The 27,183-nt window shown below is 42.6% G+C and overlaps 1 protein-coding gene and 1 pseudogene across 1 annotated transcript; one reads left to right on the top strand and one right to left on the bottom strand.

The window, feature by feature from the left end:
• The first annotated feature begins 424 nt into the window (after positions 1-424).
• On the top strand, positions 425-27,055 carry ZNFX1 (zinc finger NFX1-type containing 1). The gene is made up of 14 exons (XM_037811071.1): positions 425-572; positions 3,610-3,716; positions 5,941-7,746; positions 11,392-11,523; positions 12,889-13,037; positions 13,686-13,835; positions 14,751-14,865; positions 17,576-17,820; positions 19,081-19,220; positions 20,299-20,453; positions 20,845-20,990; positions 22,732-22,842; positions 23,179-23,274; positions 23,630-27,055. Exons 2-14 carry the CDS (start codon positions 3,656-3,658, stop codon positions 26,066-26,068), a joined length of 5,745 nt encoding a protein of 1,914 aa, XP_037666999.1. The 5' UTR covers positions 425-572; positions 3,610-3,655; the 3' UTR covers positions 26,069-27,055.
• LOC119515221 lies at positions 21,558-22,463 on the bottom strand (annotated as a pseudogene).
• Positions 27,056-27,183: the final 128 nt, after the last annotated feature.

Here is a 27,183-nt window from a genome sequence, read left to right as displayed (position 1 = left end):
CGGGACGACCCTTATATAACCAGAGGCGGTTCTCGCGCCTGCGCATTGGGCCCAAGGCGCTTCCTCTTCCCAACTGCGCAGCGCGGAGCCCCCTGGGAAATGTAGTCTTCGGACCTCCCGGCCCGAGGCGATCTGTCAGTTGTCAAGGCCGCGTCTAGCCCTGCCCCCTTCCTCCTACACCCGGGGCTACCCGGTCCCTTCGGCTTCGCTGCCGGTGTCCTACTCTTCCGGGGCGCGCTAAGGCCTGCGACGGCCTTTGGCACAGTTACCCCGCCCCCTGCAGTCCCCTCCCCTCAGCCGCGCCCGCCCGAGCCTGCCAGCCAGCAGCCGGAGCAAGCTGAGGCTAGTCTGCCGGCCCTCCGGCACCCCCCACGCCCCTGTCTGACCCCCCCCGCCAGGACCCCCCCCCCTTCCTCCGCCTCCGGGCTGCCCTCCCGGCTCCTCGCCCCGCCCACTGCTTGCAGGAAAGGAAACCGAAAGTGCGCGGCGTCAGGCGGGGCCGCGGACCTGCCTGGGCCAGACCCCGGGCGTGAGCCGGCGCCGGCGGTGACCTGAGGACGCTCCACAGCCGGGTGAGTGGGCCCCGCACCTGCTCCGGCTCCTGCCCGGCCACGAGCCCCGGCCACCGCCTCCTCCCCAGGGCCCCCGACTCGGTCATTCCTCAGCCTCCCCAAGCTTCCATCACCTCCTCAGCCCCACGCGCCGCCACCACCCTCCTCAGCGTCCCGTCGGACCCCCGCGCCGCCACCACCCCCCTCCTCAGCGTCCCCTCTGACCCCCGCGCCTCCATCACCCTTCTCAGACCCCCGCGCCTCCACCACCTTCCTCAGACCCCCGCGCCTCCATCACCCTCCTCAGACCCCCGCGCCTCCACCACCTTCCTCAGACCCCCGCGCCTCCGCCACCTTCCTCAGACCCCCGCGCCTCCATCACCCTCCTCAGACCCCCGCGCCTCCACCACCCTCCTCAGCGCTCTGGTCACCTCAGTCCCCAGCACTTCCAACACCTATGTCAGCGCCCCTATAACACCCCCTCAGCAGCTGCCCCCCGCCCATCACCTCCCCTCTCTTCAGTGACCCTAGGCCGCCTCAGCGCTTCCATCGTTGTCTCAGCACCCTTTTTACTTCCACTGCCCTCAGTGCCCCCCATCCCCACATCTGCCCCTGACCCCATCATCTAGTTCTCCTCTGTCTCCTACCCCCAATGTCTATGCTCACTTTCTGCCACGGCCACCTCCTTCATCTACTTCTGTCTTCACCTCCTATCATCTCATTCATCCCCCATTTTCTACAAAGCATCCTCAGCACCCTGGACTCACCCATCTCTATTTCAAATTCCTCCATCACTTCAGCAAGCCCCCCACCCCACCACCGAATTGAACTCAGCCCCCACCCTCTTCTTGAGGACCCGGTAACTCTTCAGCTCTTCCCCATTTCCTGTGCCACTCCCCATAATGGCACCTTCCTTCATGCTACCACACAGCCCTAGCTCTCCCTTGACCCCATATTTCCATTAGGACCAGGTGACTCCTTGGCCCTTTTTTTTAATCACCTTAGTATCCTGAAGAATTCCCGGTAAAACCCAGCTCTTGCCTCCTTAGTTCAACCTCTTTCATCTCACCCTGGTAATTATCTTTCTCCTCTATTTCTGGTCCGAATATCAACTTAACCATCACTGGTTTTCTTCTTCCTGCCCTGATTTCCAAAGAAACCCACTTTAGTCTGCTTTTATCAAAGCATTTCCTGTTCTTGTCTTCTCCTCCCTTTCTACCCTTTGCCTATTCTTTCTAACATTTCTTTTTTTTTTTTTTTCTTCCATTTTCTTTTATCCCAGAAAGTTTGGGGGGTTCTATTTTAGTGTTTTTCAACAAGAGGAAGAAGGAATTTTCCTCTTGGGGAATTAAAATATATAAATATATTGAACCTGCACATGAGACCTAGATTTGATAAGATGAGGTAAGAGACTCACCAAAAATATTCCCAGAAGAAGGAAAAGGCACTCCCTTTCTGATAAGGATAAAAGCTAACCCTCCTGTAATGCCAAAATCTATTCAAAGTCTCCCAGCTATGAACATTTTGAAACTCAGTGAGAGGGACAGACTCAAAAGTCCCTTTACTGAAGACTCTTGAGTCACCTTCTCTTTCCGTAGATCCAGCCCCCGTGATTAGTATGAGTCAAATTGAGAAGTTCCCATAAAGGGACTTCCTTTTCCTCTTACAGGATCAGTATTTTAAAAAATCATCAAGAAATCTAATAAGAACAGATAAACTATGGAGGGTAATCTCAATGTTATGGGAATGCTCAGGAATGATTATGGTTTGTAAACTTTCTTGGATATAGTAAGATCATGATGGAAGCAATAGAGTTATTTTAGGTTTTTTTTTCTCTTATTCCTTTGTTTTCTTAGGGGTTGTTAATTTTCTTGGGGTATGGTAGGAACATGTTGGAAGCAATGTAGTTATTTTAGATTATTTGTTTTTCTTACTCCTCTGTTTGGACATGGTTTATTAATTTTCTTGGGGTATGGTAGGAACATATTGGAAGCAAAGTAATTATTTTAGGTTATTTGTTTTCCTTAATCCATTGCTTTGTTTGAAATGTTGTGGGGTTTTTTTGGTTGTTGTTTGCCTGTTTGTTTTTAATTTTTTGATAAACAAAGTTAAAAAATTGAAAAAAAATCAGTAGAAAAATGGGAGTAAAAACTAAATGACAAATAGGGTGGGATGGGGGGATGGTTTGGGTATTCTCTTTTCACTTTTATTTTTTATTCTTATTCTGATTCTTTCTGATGTAAGGAAAATGTTCAGAAATAGATTGTGGTGATGAACGCATAACTATATGATCATACTGTGAACAGTTGATTGTATACCATGGATGACTGTATGGTTTGTGAATATATTTCAATAAAACTGAATTAAAAAAAAAAAAATCATCAAGAAAGCAGAGAGAGGAGAAAGAAAGAATTGCAGATTTCAAACTGATCAGGAGGAAACAGCACACCATAGATGCTAAGCCCCCTGTTTATTGAAACGCCATTTCTTTCTCTTGAATCAAGTAGAGCAGAAGACATAATCAGTTAACTAGGTATAGGATAAGGGATAACTGCTCACCAATTTTTTACAAACTATAAACTATTATAAACTGTATACTACTATATAATATAAATGTTGGATGGAATGGTGAATGCATGGTTGTAGATTCACAAAAATGTACTCCTTTTTCCCCTGGTAACAATATTTTTTTGCTTTATAGGAAGAGGAAAATGAGACCTAGCAACTGATTAAGTAACTTGGCTAAAGGCATACCATACAATAGTTTTCAGTAGTAATGAACGTTACTCCCTCTACCCCAAGGAAGTATAAGGGTCAAGGAAGAGGAAATTTGATCCCTTAAATTCACCTGAATTGTGAATTTAATGTTTTGTACCATAATTGGACATTGACAGAGCAGCACAATAACTGCCCATGATTAAAATCTCTGTTAACTCTTAGTTAACAGATCATTAAAATGTAGAGGCAGGAGGTCTGAACTTGCCACCACTTGGGTTTTTTTCTGTTAGATGTTGTGTTTCAAGGACACTGATAACTCTCAACCCATAAAAATTTCCAGATAACTAAAAATAGGGTGAACGTGGAAGAATTCAAGTGACTTGGACATGGAAGACAGAAGAGCTTGTCCAGAGGCCAGGCCCAGGAATCCCAGTGCCAACTGCAGAGGTGAGCATAGTTTCCCACCAAAACATGGCTTATTCCTTAGCTGCAGCATGAATAACTTTGAAAAATGAATAGCCCTCCACTTTTCATGAGAGAGCTAGTGAATCAGTTTGGTTCACTTTAGCAAAAAACGGAGATGGAGTGTCAGAAATGGAAATAACTAGTTGAGCAGTGCTATCCAATAGAAATATAATGTAAGCCAAAAATGTGATTTTTAATTTTCTCTTTTAAAAAGTAAAAAGAGACAGGTGGAATTAATTTTTAAAATTTTAAATACTCATTTAATAAAATTTAATAATGTAATAAGTTTTATTTAACTTAATATATCCAAAGTATTGTTTAAATTGAATGATTCAATAATATATTTTATTATAATACTTCAATAATTTTGTTTCATTTATCTCCAGATACTCAAATATTATCATTTCAAGATGTTATAAATATTCTTAAAAATAAATGAGGTATTTAACTTTTTTTTTGTGCTATACTAAATCTTCAAAATCCATTGAGTATTTTACACATCCCATTTCAGACTAGCCACATTTCAGGTTCTCAATAGCCATATGTGGCTAGTGGTTATGTATTGGACAGCACAAGTCTAGAGCCCTAGTCACCAAAGCACAGTTGGTTCCAAAAGCATCAATTTGCTGCAGTGATTGTTCTGTTTGCTCAGAACTTTCTAAAAGAAAGCATCCAAATGGATCCTCATTTTTCCCTAAGTTTATAACGTCGTCTGAATTTTAGCTGTGAAACAAATGAGGAAGGACCTTGGAATTTTATTTTATGAGCTATGTGAGTGTTAAAAGAATGAGAAACAGTACAATTTTCCATTCTGCAATTTTCTGTCAGATCAAAATATTAAAAGTAGAATTTTCTTCGTGTCTTATTTCTTCTGATATTATAGGAGTTTGGAAAGTAAAGAGTAACAGTTATAAAAAGTTAGAGTTCATTTGTACAACATTTATATTTTGCTAATTATTCCTTGATGTTGTCACATTAAAATTTTCTCTGCAAAGTGCAAAGCTGGGGGGGGGGGTACATAAATGGATTAAACATTTGATGTCGTAAAATAGTACAATCATCTCAAATGTGTGTGTTTGAAGCTTTCGTAATGTTTTTTTATTATCGATGCATTGCATACAGTCTCATTTTGTTTGTTTTTAAAATCTCTAAGTCATTCTGCCTCATTGGGTCAGATCCAAATCAGTTTTAGAGAAAAGGAAAGTGAAAAATTGGAACTTTGAGTATGTTGCCCATCACTCAAAACTTGTGACAGATCAGGGAAGACCAGTTTGGCTGCATCCACAGGGTGATGCTGGCTTTTCTGTTTATGCTAGATGTGGCTCCCCCACTCCTGCTTCCTCTTAGATAAGTACTATGCTGCGGAAAGGAGCAAAACTTTGTTTCGTTTTTCATTTTCTTGAAGTAAAACTTGAGTTTCATTTTCTACTTTCCTCACAGTCTATTAATTTCCTCAAAAACATCTTTGTAAAGAAAGCCCCACTCTCTCCTTTGCCATTTGAACTGCATTTGCTGATGCTGGACAAAGTTCTAGTAGTAGTTCCCTTTATAGTTTTATATAATGATATCTCCTTTGTATATAATTATTTAGTGGCAAAACCAGTGGCTCTAGAAATCAATAGAGTATTCCCAGTAGAAAATTGTTACCAGTGCTACTGGTAATAGCTAACATTTTCTGATAGCTTTTTATGTATCTGATACTGTACCAAGCATTTTATAAACATCTAATTTTTATAACAACCCAGCAACTGAGGCTAAGAGAAATTATACAATTTGACCAAGATAACACAGTGAGTAAGTGGCCAAATCAAGATTTGTACCAGGTGTGTTTGGCTCTGAAATACATGCTCTGGCTGCTTTTTGGTACTGGCAAGAGACTAAAGCAGTAAACTAATCTTTCTGACCTCCTGAAACTTAAGTCTGAGCTTGTAAGGATTAAGTGAGATAGTTTATATATCTATTCCTTAGCATTTATTAGGCACACAGCAAATGTTTATTCTTTTGCACCCTTTGAAAAATGGTATTTTCATAATATATATTAGCAATAACGATAATCTGTGTTCCATACCCTTGGTAGGAAACCATTTTTTCTCTCCAAACCAGAGCTCCTTAGTTGTTTTAGAAAATGAGAACATGTTTACTATTATCCTATTGGGTTTCTTTGCTCCTTGATTTTGTGCTTACCCAGTATTCCTATTGTATTTAGGGCCTATGGATGGAGAATTACCACCAAGAGCTAGAAATCAGGCCAATAACCCACCCGCTAGTGCTCTCAGAAGAGGAGCCAACCAGCCTGCAAGGCATCCAAGGGCCAACAACCATCCTGTTCCTTGCCAACAAAGAGAAGAGAGATTTAGGGCCATGGGCAGAAACCCACATCAGGGAAGGAGAAATCATGAGGGGCATGCCAGTAATGATAGAGACCAAAGACATGGTCAGGAGAATGACACTAAGCAGAGAAACGGAAACCAGGATGGAAGGAACCACAGACCACCACAGTCCAGTGAAAACTTTCATCAGCGGTGGATCCCCCACCAGAAGCCAGCAGAACAGCCGCAGCAAGTGAAGAGATTGGGCTACAAGTTCCTAGAAAGTCTTCTTCAAAAAGATGCCTCTGAGGTGGTCATCACACTTGCTACAAGTTTAGGGCTGGAGGAACTCCTATCTCATTCTTTCATGAAATCTAACTTCCTTGAGCTCATCTGCCAGGTTCTTCGGAAGGCTTTCAGCTCCAAAATGGACCGGCAGAGTGTTCTCCATGTGCTGGGCATATTAAAGAATTCCAGATTCCTGAAAGTCTGCCTGCCTACTTATGTGGTAGGGATGATCACTGAACCCATCCCTGACATTCGAAACCAGTATCCAGAACACATTAGCAACATCATCTCCCTCCTCCAGGACCTAGTAAGTGTCTTCCCTGCCAGCTCTGTGCAGGAAACTTCCATGCTCGTTTCCCTCCTGCCAGTTTCTCTTAATGCTTTAAGAGCCTCAGGTGTTAATATAGAAGAAGAGACAGAGAAGAACCTGGAAAAGGTACAGGCTATCATTGAACATCTGCAGGAAAAGAGGCGAGAGGGCACTTTAAGAGTGGACACCTATACTCTAGTTCAGCCTGAGGCAGAAGACCATGTTGAGAGCTACCGAACCATGCCCATTTACCCTACCTACAATGAAGTGCACTTGGATGAGAGGCCCTTCCTTCGCCCCAACATCATCTCTGGAAAATATGACAGCACTGCTGTCTATCTGGATACCCACTTCCGACTCCTGCGAGAAGATTTTGTCAGACCCCTACGGGAAGGCATTTTGGAACTTCTCCAGAGCTTTGAAGACCAGGGCCTGAGGAAGAGAAAGTTCGATGACATCCGAATCTACTTTGATACCAGGATTATCACCCCTGTGTGTTCATCAACAGGCATTGTCTACAAGGTGCAGTTTGACACAAAACCACTGAAGTTTGTTCGCTGGCAGAATTCCAAGCGATTGCTCTATGGCTCCTTAGTGTGCATGTCCAAAGACAACTTTGAAACATTTCTTTTTGCCACCGTGTCTAATCGGGAGCAGGAAGATCTCTGCCAAGGAATTGTCCAGCTCTGTTTCAATGAACAGAGCCAGCAGCTGCTAGCAGAGGTCCAGCCCTCTGACTCTTTTCTCATGGTAGAGACAACTGCATACTTTGAGGCCTACAGGCACGTCCTAGAAGGACTCCAGGAGGTCCAAGAGGAGGATGTCCCCTTTCAGAGAAACATTGTTGAGTGTGACTCTCATGTGAAGGAGCCAAGGTACTTGCTAATGGGGGGCAGATATGATTTCACCCCCTTAATAGAGAATCTCTTGGCCACTGGGGTATGTCTGAGGAATGCTGAGAGCTTGAGGTATCAGAGAGTTAATATCTTAGACCACAGTCAGTGGCCCTCAAAAGAAGCCCTGAAGCTGGATGACTCCCAGATGGAAGCCTTACAGTTTGCTCTCACAAGGGAACTGGCTATTATTCAAGGACCTCCTGGAACAGGTAAGATAGAGAATTTTTCAGAGCACATTTACCCTATAAGATAGGTAAGGGAGGCTTGGTTGTAAGTTCCTAGAACATCTCGTTTAGAACCAGTCCCCTGAGATGGTCATCAAAGTTGTTTATGAAGTAGTCACTCATAGTGATTTTCCTATGGGGACCCACTGGCATACATAATAATAGACCAAAATCACAAGATTAGAAAAAACTGCCAGAGGTCAAACTTAGGGAAGGTACATTATTTCTGCTTTACCGAAGCAAAATTATTTGTTTGATTTTATATTTAAGGTTTTTATATTTTAAGTTAAATAATATCAAATATATAATAGTAGCACTATGTGACAATCACGTTTTTACACATTTTTCTTATATTTACTCATTGCATCTTCACAACAATCCTGAAGTGGAAATTATTCTTATACCTAAGGCAAAGAGGTTAAATAATGTGTTCAGACTCACACAGCTAAGTAAATGACAAACATAGGACTTGAACTCAGGCAGTCTGGCTCCAGAACTTTGGCTCCTATCTACCACACTGTACTTGGTTCTCCTAGAAATATACCTACCTCCTTAATACCCATCACCACCACCACCACCTCGGTGCCACTCATTAATCCTGCTCCACGGCAGTAACCACTAGTTAGCAGTTCGATGCACATCTTTCCACATGTTCTCCATTGACATTGACACATCCATATATGTTTATATATGTGCACACATTTTGTCTTTTTTAATTACATGAATGAGATCATGCTGTTTATATGGGTCTAAAAATTTTTTTTTTCCATATATATGGACATCTTTACATTCTCTACATTACAGTCAGATTTAGCAATGTACCTCATTCTTTTTACTATGCCTGCTTAGTGTTCTAGGGTATAAATGTTCCATAATTTTTTATTGGTATAGTTAATAATTAATCTGTGTGTGTGTTTTTTTAGGTACTCTACTTATTTCTATGGTTCCTTCCTAAAAGTGGGAATTTACATTAATAGCTGTAATAGGTACTGCTAAATTACCCACCCAAAAGTATTCCCACCAAGAATGAATTAGTGTTCCTATTTCCATACATCATTGTATGTTATCAATTGTTTTAATTTTTGAAGCTGTGAGAGGTTAAAATTTCAGGCTCATTATTAATTTTAACTTTATGTTTTAATAAAAATAATGGTTCAAAAAAAATTTTAAATGCCTGTCTCCGTCCTCCCTTCATCTCACTCGGTTCCCTTCCCTAGAGCAGATAGTTCTATCAGTTTCCTGTGTATCTTTCCTGAGATATGCTATGAATATTCAAGGAAATACATATATTTATTTCTTCCCTTTTTTCAATCCAATATGCTATAAACACTGTTCTGCATCTTGCTGTCACTTATAAAATATCTTGGTACGTAAATAGTGTCTCATTCTTGTTTATGACTGCATACTGTTCCGTTGTTTGGATAGATCATGATCTCTTTAACCAGTTCCCTGTTGAAAGATTCACTATTACAAACAATATTTCAATGAATAGCCTTGTTTGTGAATCATTTTCCACACAAACAGAATATATCCAGAAGAGAAATTCCTAGAAGAGTAATTGCTGGATCAAACTGTATGTGCATTTGTAATTTTAATAGACATTGCCAAAGTGTCCTTCAGCAATATATATCATAGTGGTTTAATTTGTATTTCAGGAATAAGGTTGAATATCCTTTCGTGTGTTTATTGTCTATATTTCTGTTCTGTGGATTGCCTTTTTGTATTCTTTGCCCATATTTCTGTTGAATTGCTTCTTTTTATTATTGATTTATAAGAGCTGTTTGTATATCCGAGATAGTAACCATTTTTTCTGTAATGCATTTTGCAAATAATTTCCCTTAATGTTAATGAAATCCCAAAAAAATATCTAATTAAGGGGTAAATAAGAGGAAGCAGAAGGAGGGGATAGAGTAAATACTGAATTACGAAGATTCTCCTTCCTGCTAACGTGTTTTCATCCATCCAGTCCTCCAAACAGAAATCTAGGAGCTATCCTTTTCTGATCCTCCCCAAACCCCATAGCCAAAACATTGCCAAGTTCCAATCAGTTTTACCTTTGAAATTTCTCCCCAGTCTGACTGTCTCCACTGCCGGAACCAGGTGTGTCTTCACTCACCCATAAGATGGCAGGAGTCTCCCGACTAGTCCACCCACTCCCATTCCCTCTTGCACACTCTTACTCAGTCGTCGCTTCTTCAGGGAAGCCTCTCTCAACTTCATTGACTAGACCAGAAGCACAGTATAGAAACAAAAATATGCTTTCTTGGTGCCATATATTTCTCACCACATTTTATGATTTTCTGTTTGTGTGATTAGTTATCTTTCTCCTCTACAAGTCTCTATACAGCAGGATAAGAACCAGGAGCATTTTGCTCACCATTGTATCTCTAGCACCTAACCTTTCTAGATATTTGAAGAAGAAAAAAAGAAAGGAAAAATGATTGCTTATTGTGCTGTATACTGAAATATTTGGTTTTCTTGTATCTCTCCCTCACACAACTTGGAATTTTGTGGGGACAGTGGCTATCTTAGCCTGAAACGATGTAAGAATTTAGCAGTTTGCAGACTTAGTTAATTTGTGGCCAATTAATAATTGAACCTACCACTCTGACTCCAGTGCTGATTTCTATAATGAGTTTTCCCCTCCCATTACAAAGGCAGATCTACCAAGGTATATAAAAAGCATTTCTAAAGAATTTGTCACGTGAGATTAGATACAACTTTTATGTCTATCAATAGGGAACTAGATAAAGCATACCATACATCTGTAAAAAAACAAAAGGAAAGGATTCTTTTTCTGTATGTATAGAGAACTGCCTGAGACACAGTAAGTGAAAAAAGCAGTATGTAGAACAGTAAAGATAGTCTGCTACTATTGGTGTTAAAAAGAAAAGGGGAAGCTATAATGTTGGCATCCCTTTTCAATAAAAACAAGTTAGGGCTGTCTCTACCAAAAGACCCCTGAAGATCAAGAAAGTGATTAATCCAGAGGAAGGGTTAGCAACAGACAAGATAGGATTTAACAAAGGATTACAGATACTGAATCTTTATATAAAATTTTTTTAGATGCTAGAGTATTAGAATAGCTAGAAGGAAATAACTGGAAAGGTAGAACTATAACCCATAGCATTCTTTGGAATTTGCTCTATAGCTACTCATTAAATTGTACTTTGAAAGTTATCACCTTTCTGTGTATATATTTTATGATAAGGAAATAACTGAAATTGTGGAACTGAAACTCATAACATTCTTTAAAATTTGCTCTTGTTAAAGCATACTTTGAAAGTATCACTGTTATGTATATATGCTAAATTTCACAATAAAAAAAGGGGGAAGGCTAGGAAAAGAATATATATTCATATTTGCTTGTATGTTCATTAGAAAGACTGTCTCTGGAAAGTGATACAAGAAACTGGTAATTTATGGTTCCGGGGAAGAACTGAGTGGCTGGGGACAGAAGTATGAGAGGGACTTTTCACAATATGCCCACTTACGCTTCTTGGATTTTAAGCCATCTAAATGTATTACTTTAAATTTTTAACAAATGTATTTGCTATAAGAAATTAACTACTCCTTTTAGAAAATCTTCAAATTTTTTAACTGTCTCAATCTTTTTTCCTTGTTTTCTAGGCAAAACCTATGTGGGTCTAAAAATTGTTCAAGCCCTGCTAACCAACGAGTCTGTTTGGCAAATTAGCCCCCAGAAGTTCCCTATCTTGGTTGTGTGTTATACTAATCATGCTTTGGACCAGTTTCTGGAAGGTAATGTCTGTAGGAAAAAATTGTTCTCTATGAAAATACTTATATTTGAATTTAAAATGATACCATCAGCAACTTCAGTAGCTTTCTGTTGCTCTCTGAATAAAGTCTGCAGTCTTATTATGACCTACAAGGCTGTGTGTGATCTGCCCTAGCCGAACTCTGAACCTTATCGCCTTTTTCTCCCTAACTCTCACCACTGATTGTTTTCAATCCTTGAATTCCTCCAGCTTCTCCCTTGCCCCATGCTATTCCCTTGCCTGGAATGCACTTTTTTCCTCTCCCCCTCCCTCCATATTGAGCACATCCAGCCTGGTTGGCTCCAACATTCTTCAAGTCTCACCTTAAATCTCTCTCCTTCAGGTGGACTTTTCCTATTGCCCCTAGACAAGGTAAAGTCCCCCTGTTTATTTTTTTCTTCATAAACTTGGCACGTGTGTAATTAATTATTTAAATTTCTGTTTTATATGTCTTTACCCTAGACTATAAACACTATGAGGGTTAGTCATGTTTCTCGCTATATTCACAGCTCCTGGCACACATAAGATACTCAAAAACTACTAATTGCATGAATGAATAAACAAATCCTTTTCCTTCTGCTGTGAATATTATTTTCCATTCTTCTGTACCCTTCTATCACCTATATAAAACCTCCTTGTTCTTAGAATTTCAACTTAAATACTAGAGCCTCAAGAATTAGATCTCTAACATCCAGACTAGGTTAGGTAAGGTCCCCTGGTCATATACACTTATAGCATCATGTACTTACAGTACTTCCTACACTTACCACTATTGCATTTTCTCTGTTAGACTATGAGACATGAGAGCAAATCAGGAGCTGAGTCTGTGTTTTGACTACCGTGTCTTCAGAACCTAGCACATGCCTGGCACTTAATAAGCAATCAGTAAATATCTGTAGAATGAATGATGATAACATTTACTGAGTGCTTGCTTTGTGCTAGGCCATAATGCTAGGAGCTTTAAAGATACACTCTCATTTGTCCATGCTGTAATCTTAAAAGGTAAGGATTACTGACTCCAGATCACAAAGAAACTGAAGCTCAATTTAAGTTACTTGTCCCAGGTTAAACAGCAGTAAGTGGTGGAGCCAAGAGTTGGGTCCCCAGCTGTCTAATAGCAAAGCCCGTGCTCTTAAACAATACACTTTACTGGTCTGCATGTCACATCTTCTCTGGGGCCTTCTCCTCATTAATGAGGTAAATTTCCTGTAAGCCCCAGTTTGTTCCCAAAGGGCAGAGTGGAAAAAGATCAGGGACCATCTGAGACAGCTCCCAAACACACAACTCCCACCTGAGAGAATCCAGTCTAGCTCTCCTTAACCCTACCATCCTCTACTTTGCTCTACAGGCATCTACAAGTGTCAAAAGACCAGCATCGTGAGGGTGGGTGGAAGGAGCAACAGTGAAATCCTGAAGCAGTTCACCCTGAGGGAGCTAAGGAATAAGCGAGAATTCCGCCGCAACCTCCCTATGCACCTCCGAAGGGCCTACATGAGTGTAAGTCCCAGCTTTACACTACCCGAGGTAGCTCAAAAGAGACAAACAAAATAGCAGTGGCTTTCTAGGTAGGCAGTCCAGGATAGATATGGAGGCTTTCTTCCAGCATTCCATTCTGCTAATTTCATGGTATGACCTTTGCCCTCATAATCCAGGATGAAAAAGGAAGAAGGGCACACACCCGTCTCACCACCCTTCTGCCAGGGCCTTAAGGCTACCTTCCCCTAACCACTCATAGCACTTGGTCAGAATTTAATCACATGGCCAACCAAATACAGCTGAAAGGGAGGCTGGGAAATGTCATCCTTGGGCATGCAATGTGCTCAACTAAAAATCCGAGTCATTACTAAGGCCAAAAGAGGCAATGGATATTGTGAAGTTAGAAGTCTCTGCCACAATATCATTGACCTGTTTTCCTGTGGATTGTTAACTTTTCTTACTGATTGGTAGGAGTCTAAACGTTTAGATAATAATCCTTTGGTTTCAAGACCACAATAATGTGTCTTCAAAAACTGGTTTGTTGACTGGTGTATTTAATATTCTTCCTTCTTGATATTTCTCTCTTAGCTCTGTTTTCCCTCAAGGCAGGAACTGAGTTTGGGGGGTGATGATGTTTCCTCCTCATTTGTTTTCCTCTCTTCTTGGCAGATCATGACACAAATGAAGGAGTCAGAGCAAGAACTTCATGAAGGGGCCCAGACCCTGGAGTGCACCATGCACGGCGTCCTGCGGGAACAGCATCTGGAAAAATATATCTCTCTCCAGCACTGGCAGAGCCTGATGAATGGACCAGTACAGGTATAGGTTAGCCTGGGGCAGCAAGCATCTTTCTTGCCTCAGTACTTGGAGGGCACACATAGCTGGAACATCAGTCCAAAACTTCAGCTGTTTAGCCATAATGTGAGAAGTTCACTTTTGTAATGAGAGCCAGTCAAGTGTACTGGTCAAGGACAAGACTCTGGAGCTAGCCTGTTGGCTTTGGCTTTGCAGCTACTAGTTGGGTAATTGTGGGCAAGTTACTTAATTTTTCTGCGCCTGTTTCCTCTTTTATAAAAAAAGTGGGAATAATAATAATATTAAGTTGAACCATATGAAATTTCTAATATTTGCACTTTTGACTTATAAAAAACATAATTCTGTATGGTTCAACTTAATTCTTATCTTTTGATATTTGTAAACCTATTAACATAGTAAGTATGCTATAAGTGTTAAATGAAATAAGGTCATAACAAGAGGCATCCTAGCAAATAACAGAGAGTTTGGGAGTTGACCACTGGCCAGGAACTCCATGAAATGATGGCTTTGTTGTCATCAGGTTGGTGATTTCAGGGGTTACAAGCCCTAAAAGGGGTGAATCAGGTCATATAAATGAATGAAGCAGGCTAGATGTAAGACATTAGCAAATAAGACAGGACTTGGCAAACTGGAAAAGGGGTAACAACAACCCAGCTCCAGCCATTTGTTGCCATTAAGGAATACAGGCCCATTGCGTTATAGCTCCTGGTTTTGTCAAAAGAAGTTGAGATTTTTATTTTTTTGAAGAAATTCTCCCAATTTTAAAAATTTTGTGCCAAGCCATAGTAAATGCTTCATTTGCCCAAGTGGTGCGAAATTTGCAACCTCTGGATTTTAAGGGAATTCTTTTTTATCTTTAGAAACCTGCCTTCACAATGGTTGTCACGAAATTCTAATAGCTGACACTTCCTTCCTCAGGATACGGAATGGGTTTGCTTCCAGGGCTGGAAACATTCCATGATGCTGGAGTGGCTGGGTCTGGGTGTCAGTTCTTTCACCCAAAGTGTTGCTCCAGCAGGGCCTGAAAATACAGGTAAGAAGCACACGTCTGCCTAGAATAATTTTTTTAAATGCAGTTTTATTGAGCTATGTTCACACACCATATAATCCATCCAAAGTATACATTCAGTGGCTCACAGTATCATCATATAGTTATGCATTCATCACCACAATCAATTTTAGAACATTTTCATTACTCCAAAATAAAGAAAAAAATAAAGAACACCCAAAACATCCCATATCCCTCTTCCCCACCATTATTTATATATATATATATATATAGTCTTGATTTTATTACTCATCTGCCCTTATAGATAAAGGGTGAAGGGAGTGTCAGTCACAAGGTTTTCACAATCACATGGTCACATGAGAAAAGCTATATAGTTACACAGTTATCATGAAGAATCAAGTCTACTGGATTACAGTTCAACAGATTCAGGTATTTTCTTCTAGTTATTCTAATATACTAGAAACTAAAAAAGGAATATCTATATAATGCATAAGAATAACCTCCAGAATGACCTCTTGACTGTTACTTGAAATCTCTTAGCCACTGAAACCTTATTTTGTTACATTTCTTTTCCCCCTTTTTGGTCAAGAAAACATTCTCAGTCCCATGATGCCAGGGCCAGGTTCATCCCTGGGAGTCATGTCCCATGTAGTGGAGACAGTAGTGAGTTTATTTGCAAAGTTGGCTGGGAGAGAGAGGCCATATCTGAGCAACAAAAGAGGTTCTCTGTGTGTGACTCTTAGGCATAATTATAAGTAAGCTTAGCTTCTCCTCTGCAGCAGTAAGTTTCATAAGGGCAAGCCCCAAGATCAAGGGCTTGGCTTACTAAATTGGGAGTCCCTAATGCTTGTGAGAATATCAGGAACTCTCCAGGTGAGGAAGTTTAATATTTCCATATTTTCCCTCTATCCCTCAAGGGGACTTTGCAAATACTTTTTTATTTTCTGCCCAAAATACTCTGGGGAGGGTATTACATTAACCTATACAGAATAACAAGATCTTGTTCCCTATTCTAGGTTTCATGTAATTATGTTGTTTTCATGTTGTTTCATGTTGTTTAATTAGGTTTCATGTTTAATTAGGTTTAATCAGGTGTCATGTTGTTTAATTAAACTGACCATACAGTTAAATTAGAAAGTGTGCGACAGAGAATATAAATTTTGTACCAAACAAACATCTCTTGAATAACAGTTAAAACTCAGGAATAGATATGACTGCTATAAGAGCTTACAATCTACAAACCTTTATAATAATAAGCATTATTGAACACTCTGTACTCCTGCAATTGTTGTTACTCAATCTCTGCCCACATCTGTCCCGTGATAACCTATGCTCTCGAACTCAATTCTCAGCATTTACTCTTTATTAGTGAGGCCTTATTTCACTCAACACAATGTCCTCAAGGTTCATTCACACTAGTTGCATGCCTCACAACTTCATTCTCTCTTGCAGCCGTTCAATATTCTGTTGTATAGATACACCACAGTTCGCCCTTCCCTTCAACTGTCGATGTATCCTTAGGTACCTCCATTCATTGTAAATCGTTAATACTGCCACCATAAACACCGGTGTGCAAATGCCTATTCGCAATCCCAGCTTTCAGTTCTCCCAAGTATATACCAAATAATGGGGTTGCAAGATCATATGGCAACCCTATACTTAGCCTCCTGTGGAAACACCACACTGCCCTCCAGAGGGGCTGCACCATAGACTCACTTCTTAAGGTGCAATATGGTAAAGACCAGAATAGCAGGATTTAAAAGTAATACCCAGAATATATAAAAGAGCTGGGTATCAGCAAGAGAAAGATAAATAGCTTAATAAGAAAATAGGTAAAAGACTTTAACAGGTATGTCACAGAATAGGAAATCCTAATGGCCAATACACACGTGAAAAAGTGCTCATTAGAAACTAGGGGAATTAAACGACAAGAGATACTATTACGTGCCCACCGAATTGACAATTTCTAAAAAGTTTGATGTAACCCAGTGTTGATAAGAATGTAGGATAATTGGAACCCTTATACACTGCTTGTGGGGACATAAATTGACAGTCACTTTATGACGGCAGAAAAACAGAATTCAAATGTCCATCAACATTTGTACAATGGATGAATCTATTATGGTCTATTCCGATAATGAAATACTGTATAGCAGTGCAAATGAATGAGTAACAATCATTCACATGCACAGCAATCACATATATGAATCTCAAAGACTTAATGCTGAATGAGAAAAGCAAGTTATGAAAAAATATATACAATATGATTCAATTTATATAATCCTCAATAATAGTCAAAACCAATTATTTGAAAACAAAAAATGAGGGAGTAAGTAATATAAAATTGAGGTTAGAAGGGCCACAAAGGTCTTCAAAGAAACTGGTAGTTTTCTCCTTAAAATGGGTGAAGAGTACCTAAATGCTCATTTTATATATTTTTATTATCCTTTAAATTTCATATACACATTGTATACCCTCCTTATATGTATGTTTGACATTAAGAAAAACTTTTCAAAAGGATACATCCACATGATTTTAAAAATTCAACAAAAAGTATATAAGGAAGCCTTAGTCTCCCTCCTGTAACTCTCATTCCTCCCAGTTTCCCTTCCCCAGAGGAAACCACTGAAACCCCTTGAGAAGGTCTTCATGCATCTGAACTCTGGTCGGTGCCCTCCCCCATCCTTTGGCTTCAAAAGTCACCGTCCCTATTCTGCCGCCTTTCCTCCCTTAGCCCAGGCAGAAGGGGAGGAAGAGGAAGAATGTGATGAGGAGGCTTCACTCATCGAGATTGCAGAGGAGGCCGACCTGATTCAAGCAGACCGGGTGATAGAGGAGGAAGTAGTGGTGAAGCCCCGACGGCAGAAGAAGGAAAAGAACGGGGCAGTCGAGGAATTGGCTAAAGTGCTTCTGGCCATGAGGCTAGACAACTATGGCCCCGGGACAGCAGCTGGTCAAGAGCAAGCCGGAGAGTGGGAGGTAAACTCACTTCCTAGTGGTCCTGAAAGCCCTAACAGAATGGGACACAGAAGGTCAATTATTATTGCCAAGTGGGTGGGGGTTAGACTCTGCTGAGACAAGCCTGAAAGCATCTGTTCCCATCAGAACCACAACCCCAGTCCCTTGTCCCATCTCCCCCGCCCCCCAAACACACCATTACAGTGCATTTGCCTCATCCTCACAATTAACTTAATATACCCATTTTACAACTTAACCCTGGTGTAAGATGGGTCCATTTCCCAAGGGTATAAAAATTATGGCACTTCAGAGTGGACCTGGCAAGAAATGCCAACTTAGGAAGATAGGAAGCAGGCAGCCAACTGCTTTTTAGAGCAGTTTTAGGTTTAACAGAAAAATTGTGCAGAAATAGTTTTCGTATATCTGTCCTTCCTTCCCCCACTCCACAGTTTCTCCGATTACTAACATCCTGCATTAGTATGTTACAATTGATGAACCAATACTGATATCACTAGTTACAATTTTTATCTGTCTCCTAGCTTCTGAATCTAATCACCTGGTTCAGTTCGACATCACTATAAATGATGGGAAGGGCAGCATCCTCAAGATCCCAATCTTTGGAAGCATGGGTTGGGCATCTCTCTGTTATGTGGCCTTAGGAGGGGTTTGTTTTTGAGGAGGGTGGTCCATAATGTGGTAACATCCATCTTGCATACTATTCCCTCTAAAAGCTCATGGCTTCAGACTCAGCGACAGAGCCACAGGAGAGCACATTCTCCCTAATGGTTCCTTTCAACCATTTGTTAAGGTACCATGTTGATATGATGGCATTAAGACCATCTTAGCAGGCCCCGTGCTGAGCCCTGTGCTAGGCACCAGCTGCTAGGCATTTGTAGTACAGCATTCAGCAAGGCACACCCACCCCCACTTTCATGACACATTTTTTAGGCGTGAGAAACAGACTATGGCAAAAATATATCCAGTGATAACTTGTGCCAATATTATACTAAGTGCTAAGAATTAAGTCTTTATTGTTCCATTTTTAAAAAGGGGGTGCTAAGCCACCTAGAGGTTAAGTAACTTGCCTTAGGTCCCACAACTCATAAGAGGTAGATTAGGGCTTTGAACCAGGCAAACTGGCTTCAGAGCCCTTGTCTTTAGCTACCCCACAATGAAAAACATCTGTTGAGAGAATGTGAAATACTCAAGAAGTTCATTAGAGGTGGCAGCACCTTTTTTATGTGATAGAGTAGTGACCCTGGCTGGGGTTGATGTCCACAGACACAGCGCAACCAGAAAAAGAAAATGAAGAAGAAAGTGAAGATTGAGCTTCGCAAACTGAACACCATGACCGAGGCTGAGGCCAGAGAAATCCAGGATGTGTGGCAGCTGGACCTGAATTCTCGCTGGCAGCTTTATAGGTACTGTGCCCATCCCCCCAGTCAGCCCATGTGATTTCCCCAGGGGGTTCCTTTTTTGTTCCCAGAATCCCCTAGGCCTTCAACAGCATTATCTAAGTATTGATTGAGCACCACCGTGGAGGTGGGTATTAGAGACACAGCCATGGAATGAAACAGGTCCTTGCTCTGCCTTCATGGAGCTTAGAATCTATTCAGGGAAACAGATAATTAAATAATTCCACAAATTAAAAGTTAGAAATAGTCATATACACTAACGAAAGAGCAGGGAGTGCTAAGAACATTGACATAGGACCTGAGCTGATCTGAGGTTCCAGGAACATTGAAACAAAGCTCTGAAAGGTAAGTGGGCATTAACAAGGCCAGCAGAGAAAGAGCAGTGGGATGAAGTTGAGGAAACCACATAGGCAATGGCCCTGAGATGAGAGGGAGCATGACCATTTGAGAAACAGAAAGAAGGCAGCCAGCATGACTGTGGCACAGAGAGAGAGACAGGGAAAGTGGCTCAGGATGAGTTTGGAGAGCAGGCAGGGGCCAGACTATCAAGGGCCTCATAGAGCTGAGGTAAGCAGTATGGATTTTATCTGAAGAGGAGCAGGAAGCCATTGGAAGGTTTTACAGCAGAGTGGTGACATGATCTGTTTTTCTTGTTTAAAAAAAAAAAAAAGGCATTCGGGGTGCTCTATAGAGAACGGGGGGAACGGGAAGGGTACAGCTCACGACAAACTTCATGAGAAATTCTGTCTGAAGCTTTTGAAGTTCCTTGCTCTCTTCAAAAGAAATGGATGGACGGATGGATGAATTGTTTTCAGTAGTGTCCTCAGCCATGTTTCTCTTCTGATATCTAACATCTTTCCTTCATCCCACCCTCATCATTAGCTTCTGACCGCTTACCTATCTCTGCACATCTCTTGTTGGGCATTTTGGACTCTTGGGTCTCTGTACATCTGGGTCTCTCATGTTCCCTCTTTCTCCATAGCCTGTAGACTCCTCAAGGGTCTAGGATCCACTTCATACACAGGGCATACTGAAGGGGATTCTTCCACATCTCAACGAGTATATGGTTCTTCCCATTCTCTAGGTTGTGGCTACAAATGTACCAGGCTGACACCCGCCGGAAGATTCTCAACTATGAACGCCAGTACCGCACATCAGCAGAGAGAATGGCTGAACTGAGGCTCCAGGAAGACCTGCATATACTTAAAGATGCCGAAGTCATAGGGATGACAACTACAGGTAAAGAAATGTGGGGAAATTGACCTCCTCCAGCCAAGTTCACTCCTGGTGCCAAGCTTCTATCATATTATCTGGGACAGGTAAAGAGAAGATTCATTAAAAAGCTAGAGGAAAATACCATGAAAGGCTGTTAAAAGCAACCTGTATCTAGGGAACTTTGGTGAAATTCACCCACTTGGTCCTGCTGATTTTAAAAACCCAACAGCAACTAACGTGGGTATGATGCTCTGATGACCACTCAGCTCTCATTCTCTTATTCAATGGTCATCACAGCCCAGGATGAATATTAGAGTTTAGTTATTACCAACCCAGAATCAGGGAAAGCACCAAAAGGGGTTTCCAGAGGCCTGGTGGTTCAGCTCAGAAGAATCTCTTTCTCTCCTGACTTGAGGTGCTGCCAAATACCGCCAGATCCTACAGAAGGTGGAACCTCGGATTGTTATTGTGGAAGAGGCTGCTGAAGTCCTTGAGGCTCACACAATTGCCACACTGAGCAAAGCTTGCCAGCATCTCATTCTGATTGGAGACCACCAGCAGGTAAAGCAGGGGCCCATGAAAGATGGGCTTGTTGTCTTGTGGGGTGGCATCAGACAGGAAGACCCTTGCTCTCTGCTTCAATGGATCTTAGTCTTAGTAGTGGCTTTATCTGTAATTTCTCTTTTCCTCACCTCCCACATACAAACCAAGAGCAGATACTATTAATGATTTGGGGCATATTTTAAAGGTTGCACCATCCATTTCATCTGTTCCATTGGCTTCCTTCCTAGTCTCTTAAGCGAACTATTACAGCAGCATCCTCCCTGGTCTCCCTGCTTCCACTTTGGCCACCCTCCTCTTTAATATATTCTCCATAAAGAAACCAAAGTGGACTTTTTAAAAAGTAAATCAGATCATGTCACTCCCTGGCTTAGAGACCTCCAGTGGTTTCCCATTGCATTTACAAAAATCAAGCTTCATTTACATGAGCTACAAAGGCTGACATGATCAGTTTTCAGTCTGTGTCTCTGACATCATCCCATACCAGTCTCTCCTTTGCTCACTGTGTACCCATCCCCTGCTTCCTCTCTTGACTTGCTTTTTTTTTTTTTAAATGTATCAGTTATTTAATTAGGTTCTTTGCAAAAAAGTTTAGAACACCAATTTGTGAGGATAAACTCCATTTGTGAGAGAGAACACAGAACGCAGATAGCCTTGGAGCTGAGGAACAGCTTTGATTTTTGGCATAAGTTGTGAGTCCACAGTTTTCTGATCAACCTTGCGCTGCTCTGTAAGCTCATATTTCTCTTTCTCTGTGTCGAAGATCTCACCTTCCTGGTGTCTGGGCTTACGCAGCTTCTTCTTCTTGAAGTAAGCATCAGTGAGATGTTTTGGGATTTTCACACTACTTATGTCAACTTTGGTGGAGGTGGCAATGACAAATTTCTGGTGTGCCCTACGCAGCGGAACTCGATTGAGGACCAGGGGTCCAGTCACAAGTAGCAAGCCACTGCCCAGCTGCTTCAGGAAAACCACTCTCTTGCCCCTGTGGCGACCAGTGAGGATGATCAGAACGGTCCCAGGAGTGATGCTGGATCGCAGCTTTCTCACATGCTGACTGAAGGGTTTTTTGCCATGGCTCAACAGCTTCCAAGGCACATCTTCAGTAGGATAATATCTAGGCATTTTGCGAAGTTTAACCACTCTGGTACCTCCATTTTTGTCACCACCTACGGGTTTTGTGACAGTAGCAAGAACCTTCTCCTCCTTTTTCTTTTCAATCCTGGATTTAGCTGCTGAATACTTCCTCTTGTACATGGCCTTTCTGGAATACATCGCAGATCGGGAATATCTGCCAATTCCTCTGACGAGAACTGGGTTTCGACTGCAGTGAGGCTTCCCTTTTTTGGGCTTTTTGGTTTTGAGGCTACTCTTCTTAACCTTGCCACTGGCATCAGCCTTCTTGGCCTCAGGTTTCTTCTCCATAGTTGCCGGCTTTTCAGCCTTTTCACCCGCCATCTTCCGAGATGGGAAAGAGCTTGACTTGCTTTTTGAATGACTGGCCCCTTCCTCCATGAAATGATACTGTCTAGGGTGGGCTATCTAAAGATTCCCCCACCCCCAGGCACTTTCAGATTACCCTTATTTCGTACCTTCAGGGCCTCTTATCACTGCTTATCCCTAGCATATCAGTACCTAGAGTAGTACCTGTCATGTAGGAGGCATTTGAAAATCATTTGCTGGATGGATGGATGGATGAATTGTTTTCAGTAGTGTCCTCAGCCATGTTTCTCTTCTCTAGCTGCGCCCCAGTGCCAATGTGTATGACCTGGCCAAGAACTTCAACCTTGAGGTGTCCCTCTTTGAACGACTAGTGAAAGTAAACATTCCCTTTGTCCGTCTGAATTACCAGGTGAGAAGATGGGTCTGTATTATTACCAAATGCCAAGGAGAAGGTTCCCGGGAGCTTGCCAATTGCCAGCAATAGTGGTTTCATAAAAATTAAACTGCATTAATAGTGAAATGACTTGGTCAAATTTACCTTGTCTCTTTGCTTTAAAACGCTATTATATCAGCCTGGGTTGACTTTTTGTTGGTGGATGAAGGAGCTGCTTACATTCTGCTCTTTCTTCTTGTTATTCTTTTTTAATGTTACCTCTCCAGCTTTCCCACCAATAACCTAGTCTTTAGAGAAACCGTCCGCTTATCCTCTGCCTATGTTTCTAATGACATATGTGTCTTGTTTCAGCACCGCATGCGCCCTGAAATTGCCCGGCTTTTAACCCCCCACATTTACCAGGACCTGGAGAATCATCCGTCTGTTCTCAAATATGAGAACATTAAAGTGAGTCTGTGCTGTCTGATTTTTCCCTAATATATCAGTAACCTAGGAGGCTCTACTTTCAAATGAAAAGGGGTTTTCAAAAGGGAATAGAACCAACTTTAAGAACAAAAAAAAAAAAGTGGTTATTGGGAGGAGGTATCATATGGAGGTTAAGAATACAGACTGTGGGTTTTCTGAATCTCAGCTTTGCCAGGTAGTGATTGTGATATGGAGTATACAAAAAACATTCCCAAGGTTTGTCTCTGGAGAAGGATTAACCATTTTCTGTGTACAGATGGCTGATGGATGTGAATATAGTAAGGAAAAAAACCTGCATGAATGAATCTTCTAAAATGTCTCTTCTCTTCCTTTTCAGGGTGTCTCTTCCAACCTCTTCTTTGTAGAACACAACTTCCCTGAACAGGAAATCCAAGAAGGCAAAAGCCACCAGAATCAGCATGAGGCTTGCTTTGTGGTGGAGCTGTGCAAGTACTTTCTGTGCCAGGAATACCTGCCCTCCCAGATCACCATCCTCACCACCTATACCGGGCAGCTTTTCTGCCTGCGCAAACTCATGCCTGCCAAGACATTTGCAGGTGTCAAGGTGCATGTTGTGGACAAATACCAGGGGGAAGAAAATGATATCATCCTCCTCTCATTAGTGCGAAGCAACCAAGAAGGCAAGGTGGGGTTTCTCCAGATTTACAACCGCATCTGTGTGGCCTTATCTCGGGCCAAAAAGGGGATGTACTGCATTGGAAACATGCCTATGTTGGCCAAGGTGCCCTTGTGGAGCAAGATCATCCATAGCCTTCGAGAAAACAATCAGATAGGCCCCACACTCCGGCTGTGCTGCCAGAACCACCCTGACACCCACACCTTGGTATCCAAAGCTTCTGACTTCCAAAAAGTGCCAGAAGGAGGCTGCAGCCTGCCCTGTGAGTTCCGGCTGAGCTGCGGACATGTCTGCACCCGTGCCTGCCACCCCTATGACTCCTCACACAAGGAATTCCAGTGCATAAAGCCATGCCAGAAGGTCATCTGTGAAGATGGGCACCGGTGCCCCCTTGTTTGCTTCCAGCAGTGTCAGCCCTGTCAGGTTACAGTGCCCAAAACCATTCCTCGGTGTGGCCATCAACAAATGGTCCCTTGTTCCATGCCTGAGTCAGATTTCTGCTGCCAAGAGCCTTGCCTCAAGCTCTTGAAATGTGGGCACAAATGCAGCCACCCTTGTGGTGAGGACTGTGTGCGGTTGTGTTCCGAAATGGTCACTGTGAAACTCAAGTGTGGGCATAGCCAACAAGTAAAGTGTGGTAATGTAGAGGATCTCAAGCATGATCTGCCAGTCAAGTGCACCACAGCATGTGGCACTATCTTGGACTGTGGGCATCCTTGCCCTGGCTCCTGCCACAGCTGCTTTGAAGGGCGCTTCCATGAACGCTGTCAGCAGCCCTGCAAGCGCCTACTCATCTGCTCACACAAGTGCCAGGAGCCATGCATCGGTGAGTGCCCGCCCTGCCAGCGGACCTGTCAGAACCGCTGTGTCCATAGCCAGTGCAAGAAGAAGTGTGGGGAGCTATGCAGCCCCTGTGTGGAACCCTGTGTCTGGCACTGCCAGCACTACCAGTGCACCAAACTCTGCTCTGAGCCCTGCAACCGACCCCCATGCTACGTGCCTTGTACTAAGATGTTGGTCTGTGGCCACCCCTGCATTGGTCTGTGTGGGGAGCCATGCCCCAAGAAGTGCCGTGTCTGCCATCAGGACGAGGTTACCCAGATCTTCTTTGGTTTTGAAGATGAGCCTGATGCCCGCTTTGTGCAGCTAGAAGACTGCAGCCACTTCTTTGAGGTACAAGCCCTAGACCGCTACATGAATGAGCAGAAGGATGATGATGTTGCCATCAAGTTGAAGGTCTGCCCTGTTTGCCAGGTACCCATCCGCAAAAACCTGAGATATGGAACCAGCATCAAACAGCGGCTGGAAGAGATTGAAATCATCAAGGAAAAGATCCAGGGTTCAGCAAGGGAAATTGCAACCAGCCAAGAACGACTTACGGCCCTGTTGGAGAGGAAGAGTCTCCTCTCCCAGGCACTTCCTGGAGACTTCTGGGTGCTAAAAGAGAAGCTGGCCCAGAAAAACCTGTCAATGAAGGACCTGGGCCTTGTTGAGAATTACATCAGCTTCTATGACCACTTGGCCAGCCTGTGGGATTCCTTAAATAAGGTGCACATCCTAGAACAAAACAGAGTGAGGACTCGGCTAAACCAGGTCCACGAATGGCTAGCAAAGAAACGTCTGAGCTTTACCAGCCAGGAACTGGGTGATCTCCAAAGTGAAATTCAGAGGCTCACGTACCTGCTGAACCTCCTGACCCGCTGCAAGATGGCAGAGGGAAAGGTGAGAGGTAGCATAGCAGAAGAGGTCTACAATGTCCAGAAGATCCTTGAGAGAACATGTAAGTTCACCCGGGAGGATGAACGGCTTGTGCAGGAAAAGATGGAAGCTCTGAAAGCCACCCTTCCCTGCTCTGGCCTGGGCATCTCTGAGGAAGAACGAGTACAGATTGTCAACGCTATGGGTTTTCCTCGTGGCCACTGGTTCAAGTGTCCCAATGGCCACATCTACGTGATTAGTGATTGCGGGGGAGCCATGCAGAGGGGCACATGTCCTGACTGTAAGGCAGTGATTGGAGGTATAAATCATACTCTGGAAAGGAGCAACCAGCTTGCTTCTGAGATGGATGGAGCACAGCATGCTGCCTGGTCTGAGGCCAACAACTTGATGAACTTTGAGGAGATCCAGAGGATGATGTAGGAAGTTGGCACACCACTGCCTTTTGCCCTGGCCACCACATGGCTGGGGTCGGCTCCCTTTAGGCGGAACCGAAGTTCGTTTTTTATTATTGATCTTTAGTCATAGCACCTTTTAAGGATCCTCTTTTAGGGCTTGCCCACATTTGTTTCCAAATTTACCCCTGTGCTAGAGTAAGCACTTTACCTCCAGAACCAAAAGCAAAGTTAACAGATTTCTTTTTCTCTCTTGCAAGACTCCCTAGAGCATATCTGGGGCTTCCACCTAGGGCTACCTAATGATAGATCGCTGGGTCCTGACTTGGTCAGATGTTTTCTTTGCAATGCTGCCGGGCCACACAGTATAAGCTCAGTTTGATTCTTCTTGCCAGGCCCAAACTTGCAGACTAGCTTTCATTCTAATACTGACCCAGAGTTGTTGTTTATGATGTACTTGTCCTTTCAAGGAGCACAAAAATCCCTCCTGCCCTAACCCTGACCCAGTTACATGTTCACTGAAAGTAGGAAAAGCATGACCACCAATGTCTGGGGGCTTATGTAACAGGCCCAGGCTATCTAAGAAGTGATCCCCTTAACCTTTTTCCTTCGAGTTAGTTTTGGGATGATGGAAGCTGCTTTGCCTGTGGAGAGGTTCAGCAGCAGTGCTACTCCCCCTGGATCCTGAATGGAACTAAGCTCACATTCAGTCCCGGCAGCACCTATCCAAAGTATGACCTTTTGTCCTGACACCTGCAGCTTTTGCCTGGGCAGGGTTAGCATGCCAGCAGCTTCTGCAGGCCCTAGACCCACACCAGAAGCCAGCCTCCCAGGCCTGCTGCCTGTATAAGCATTCCCTCAGTCCAGTATTCCCTAGAACAGACACTTAGGCATCTCAGGTCCTTTCTGATGTTGGCAGAAAAACGTCCCTTCCCTATGTATGCATTTCCTTTTTTGTCTTTACTATATGCACTTTAGCCTATAAAGCCAATTAATAAAAATGAGAAAATCAAAACCTAGCTTGGGGTTTTTCTGTAAAGGACATACATATTGAGTCTAAAACACACTCCATCATTTAGCTGTACCATCATTTACTGACTCAGAACCCCCCAATGGTGACTTTGGGCTGCAGTTTAAATTAAT

Source organism: Choloepus didactylus, chromosome 19, assembly GCF_015220235.1.
Source record: "Choloepus didactylus isolate mChoDid1 chromosome 19, mChoDid1.pri, whole genome shotgun sequence".
Taxonomy (NCBI): Eukaryota; Metazoa; Chordata; class Mammalia; order Pilosa; family Megalonychidae; genus Choloepus; species Choloepus didactylus.
This window is presented reverse-complemented; position numbering and strand designations above follow the sequence as displayed.

Coding starts and splice junctions, on each gene's coding strand:
- ZNFX1 (XM_037811071.1), top strand. CDS start 3,656: ATGGAAGACAGAAGAGCTTGTCCAGAGGCCAGGCCCAGGAATCCCAGT. Junction 3,717..5,940: donor TCCCAGTGCCAACTGCAGAG/GTGAGCATAGTT, acceptor TATTGTATTTAG/GGCCTATGGATGGAGAATTA. Junction 17,821..19,080: donor AGCAAGCCGGAGAGTGGGAG/GTAAACTCACTT, acceptor TGATGTCCACAG/ACACAGCGCAACCAGAAAAA.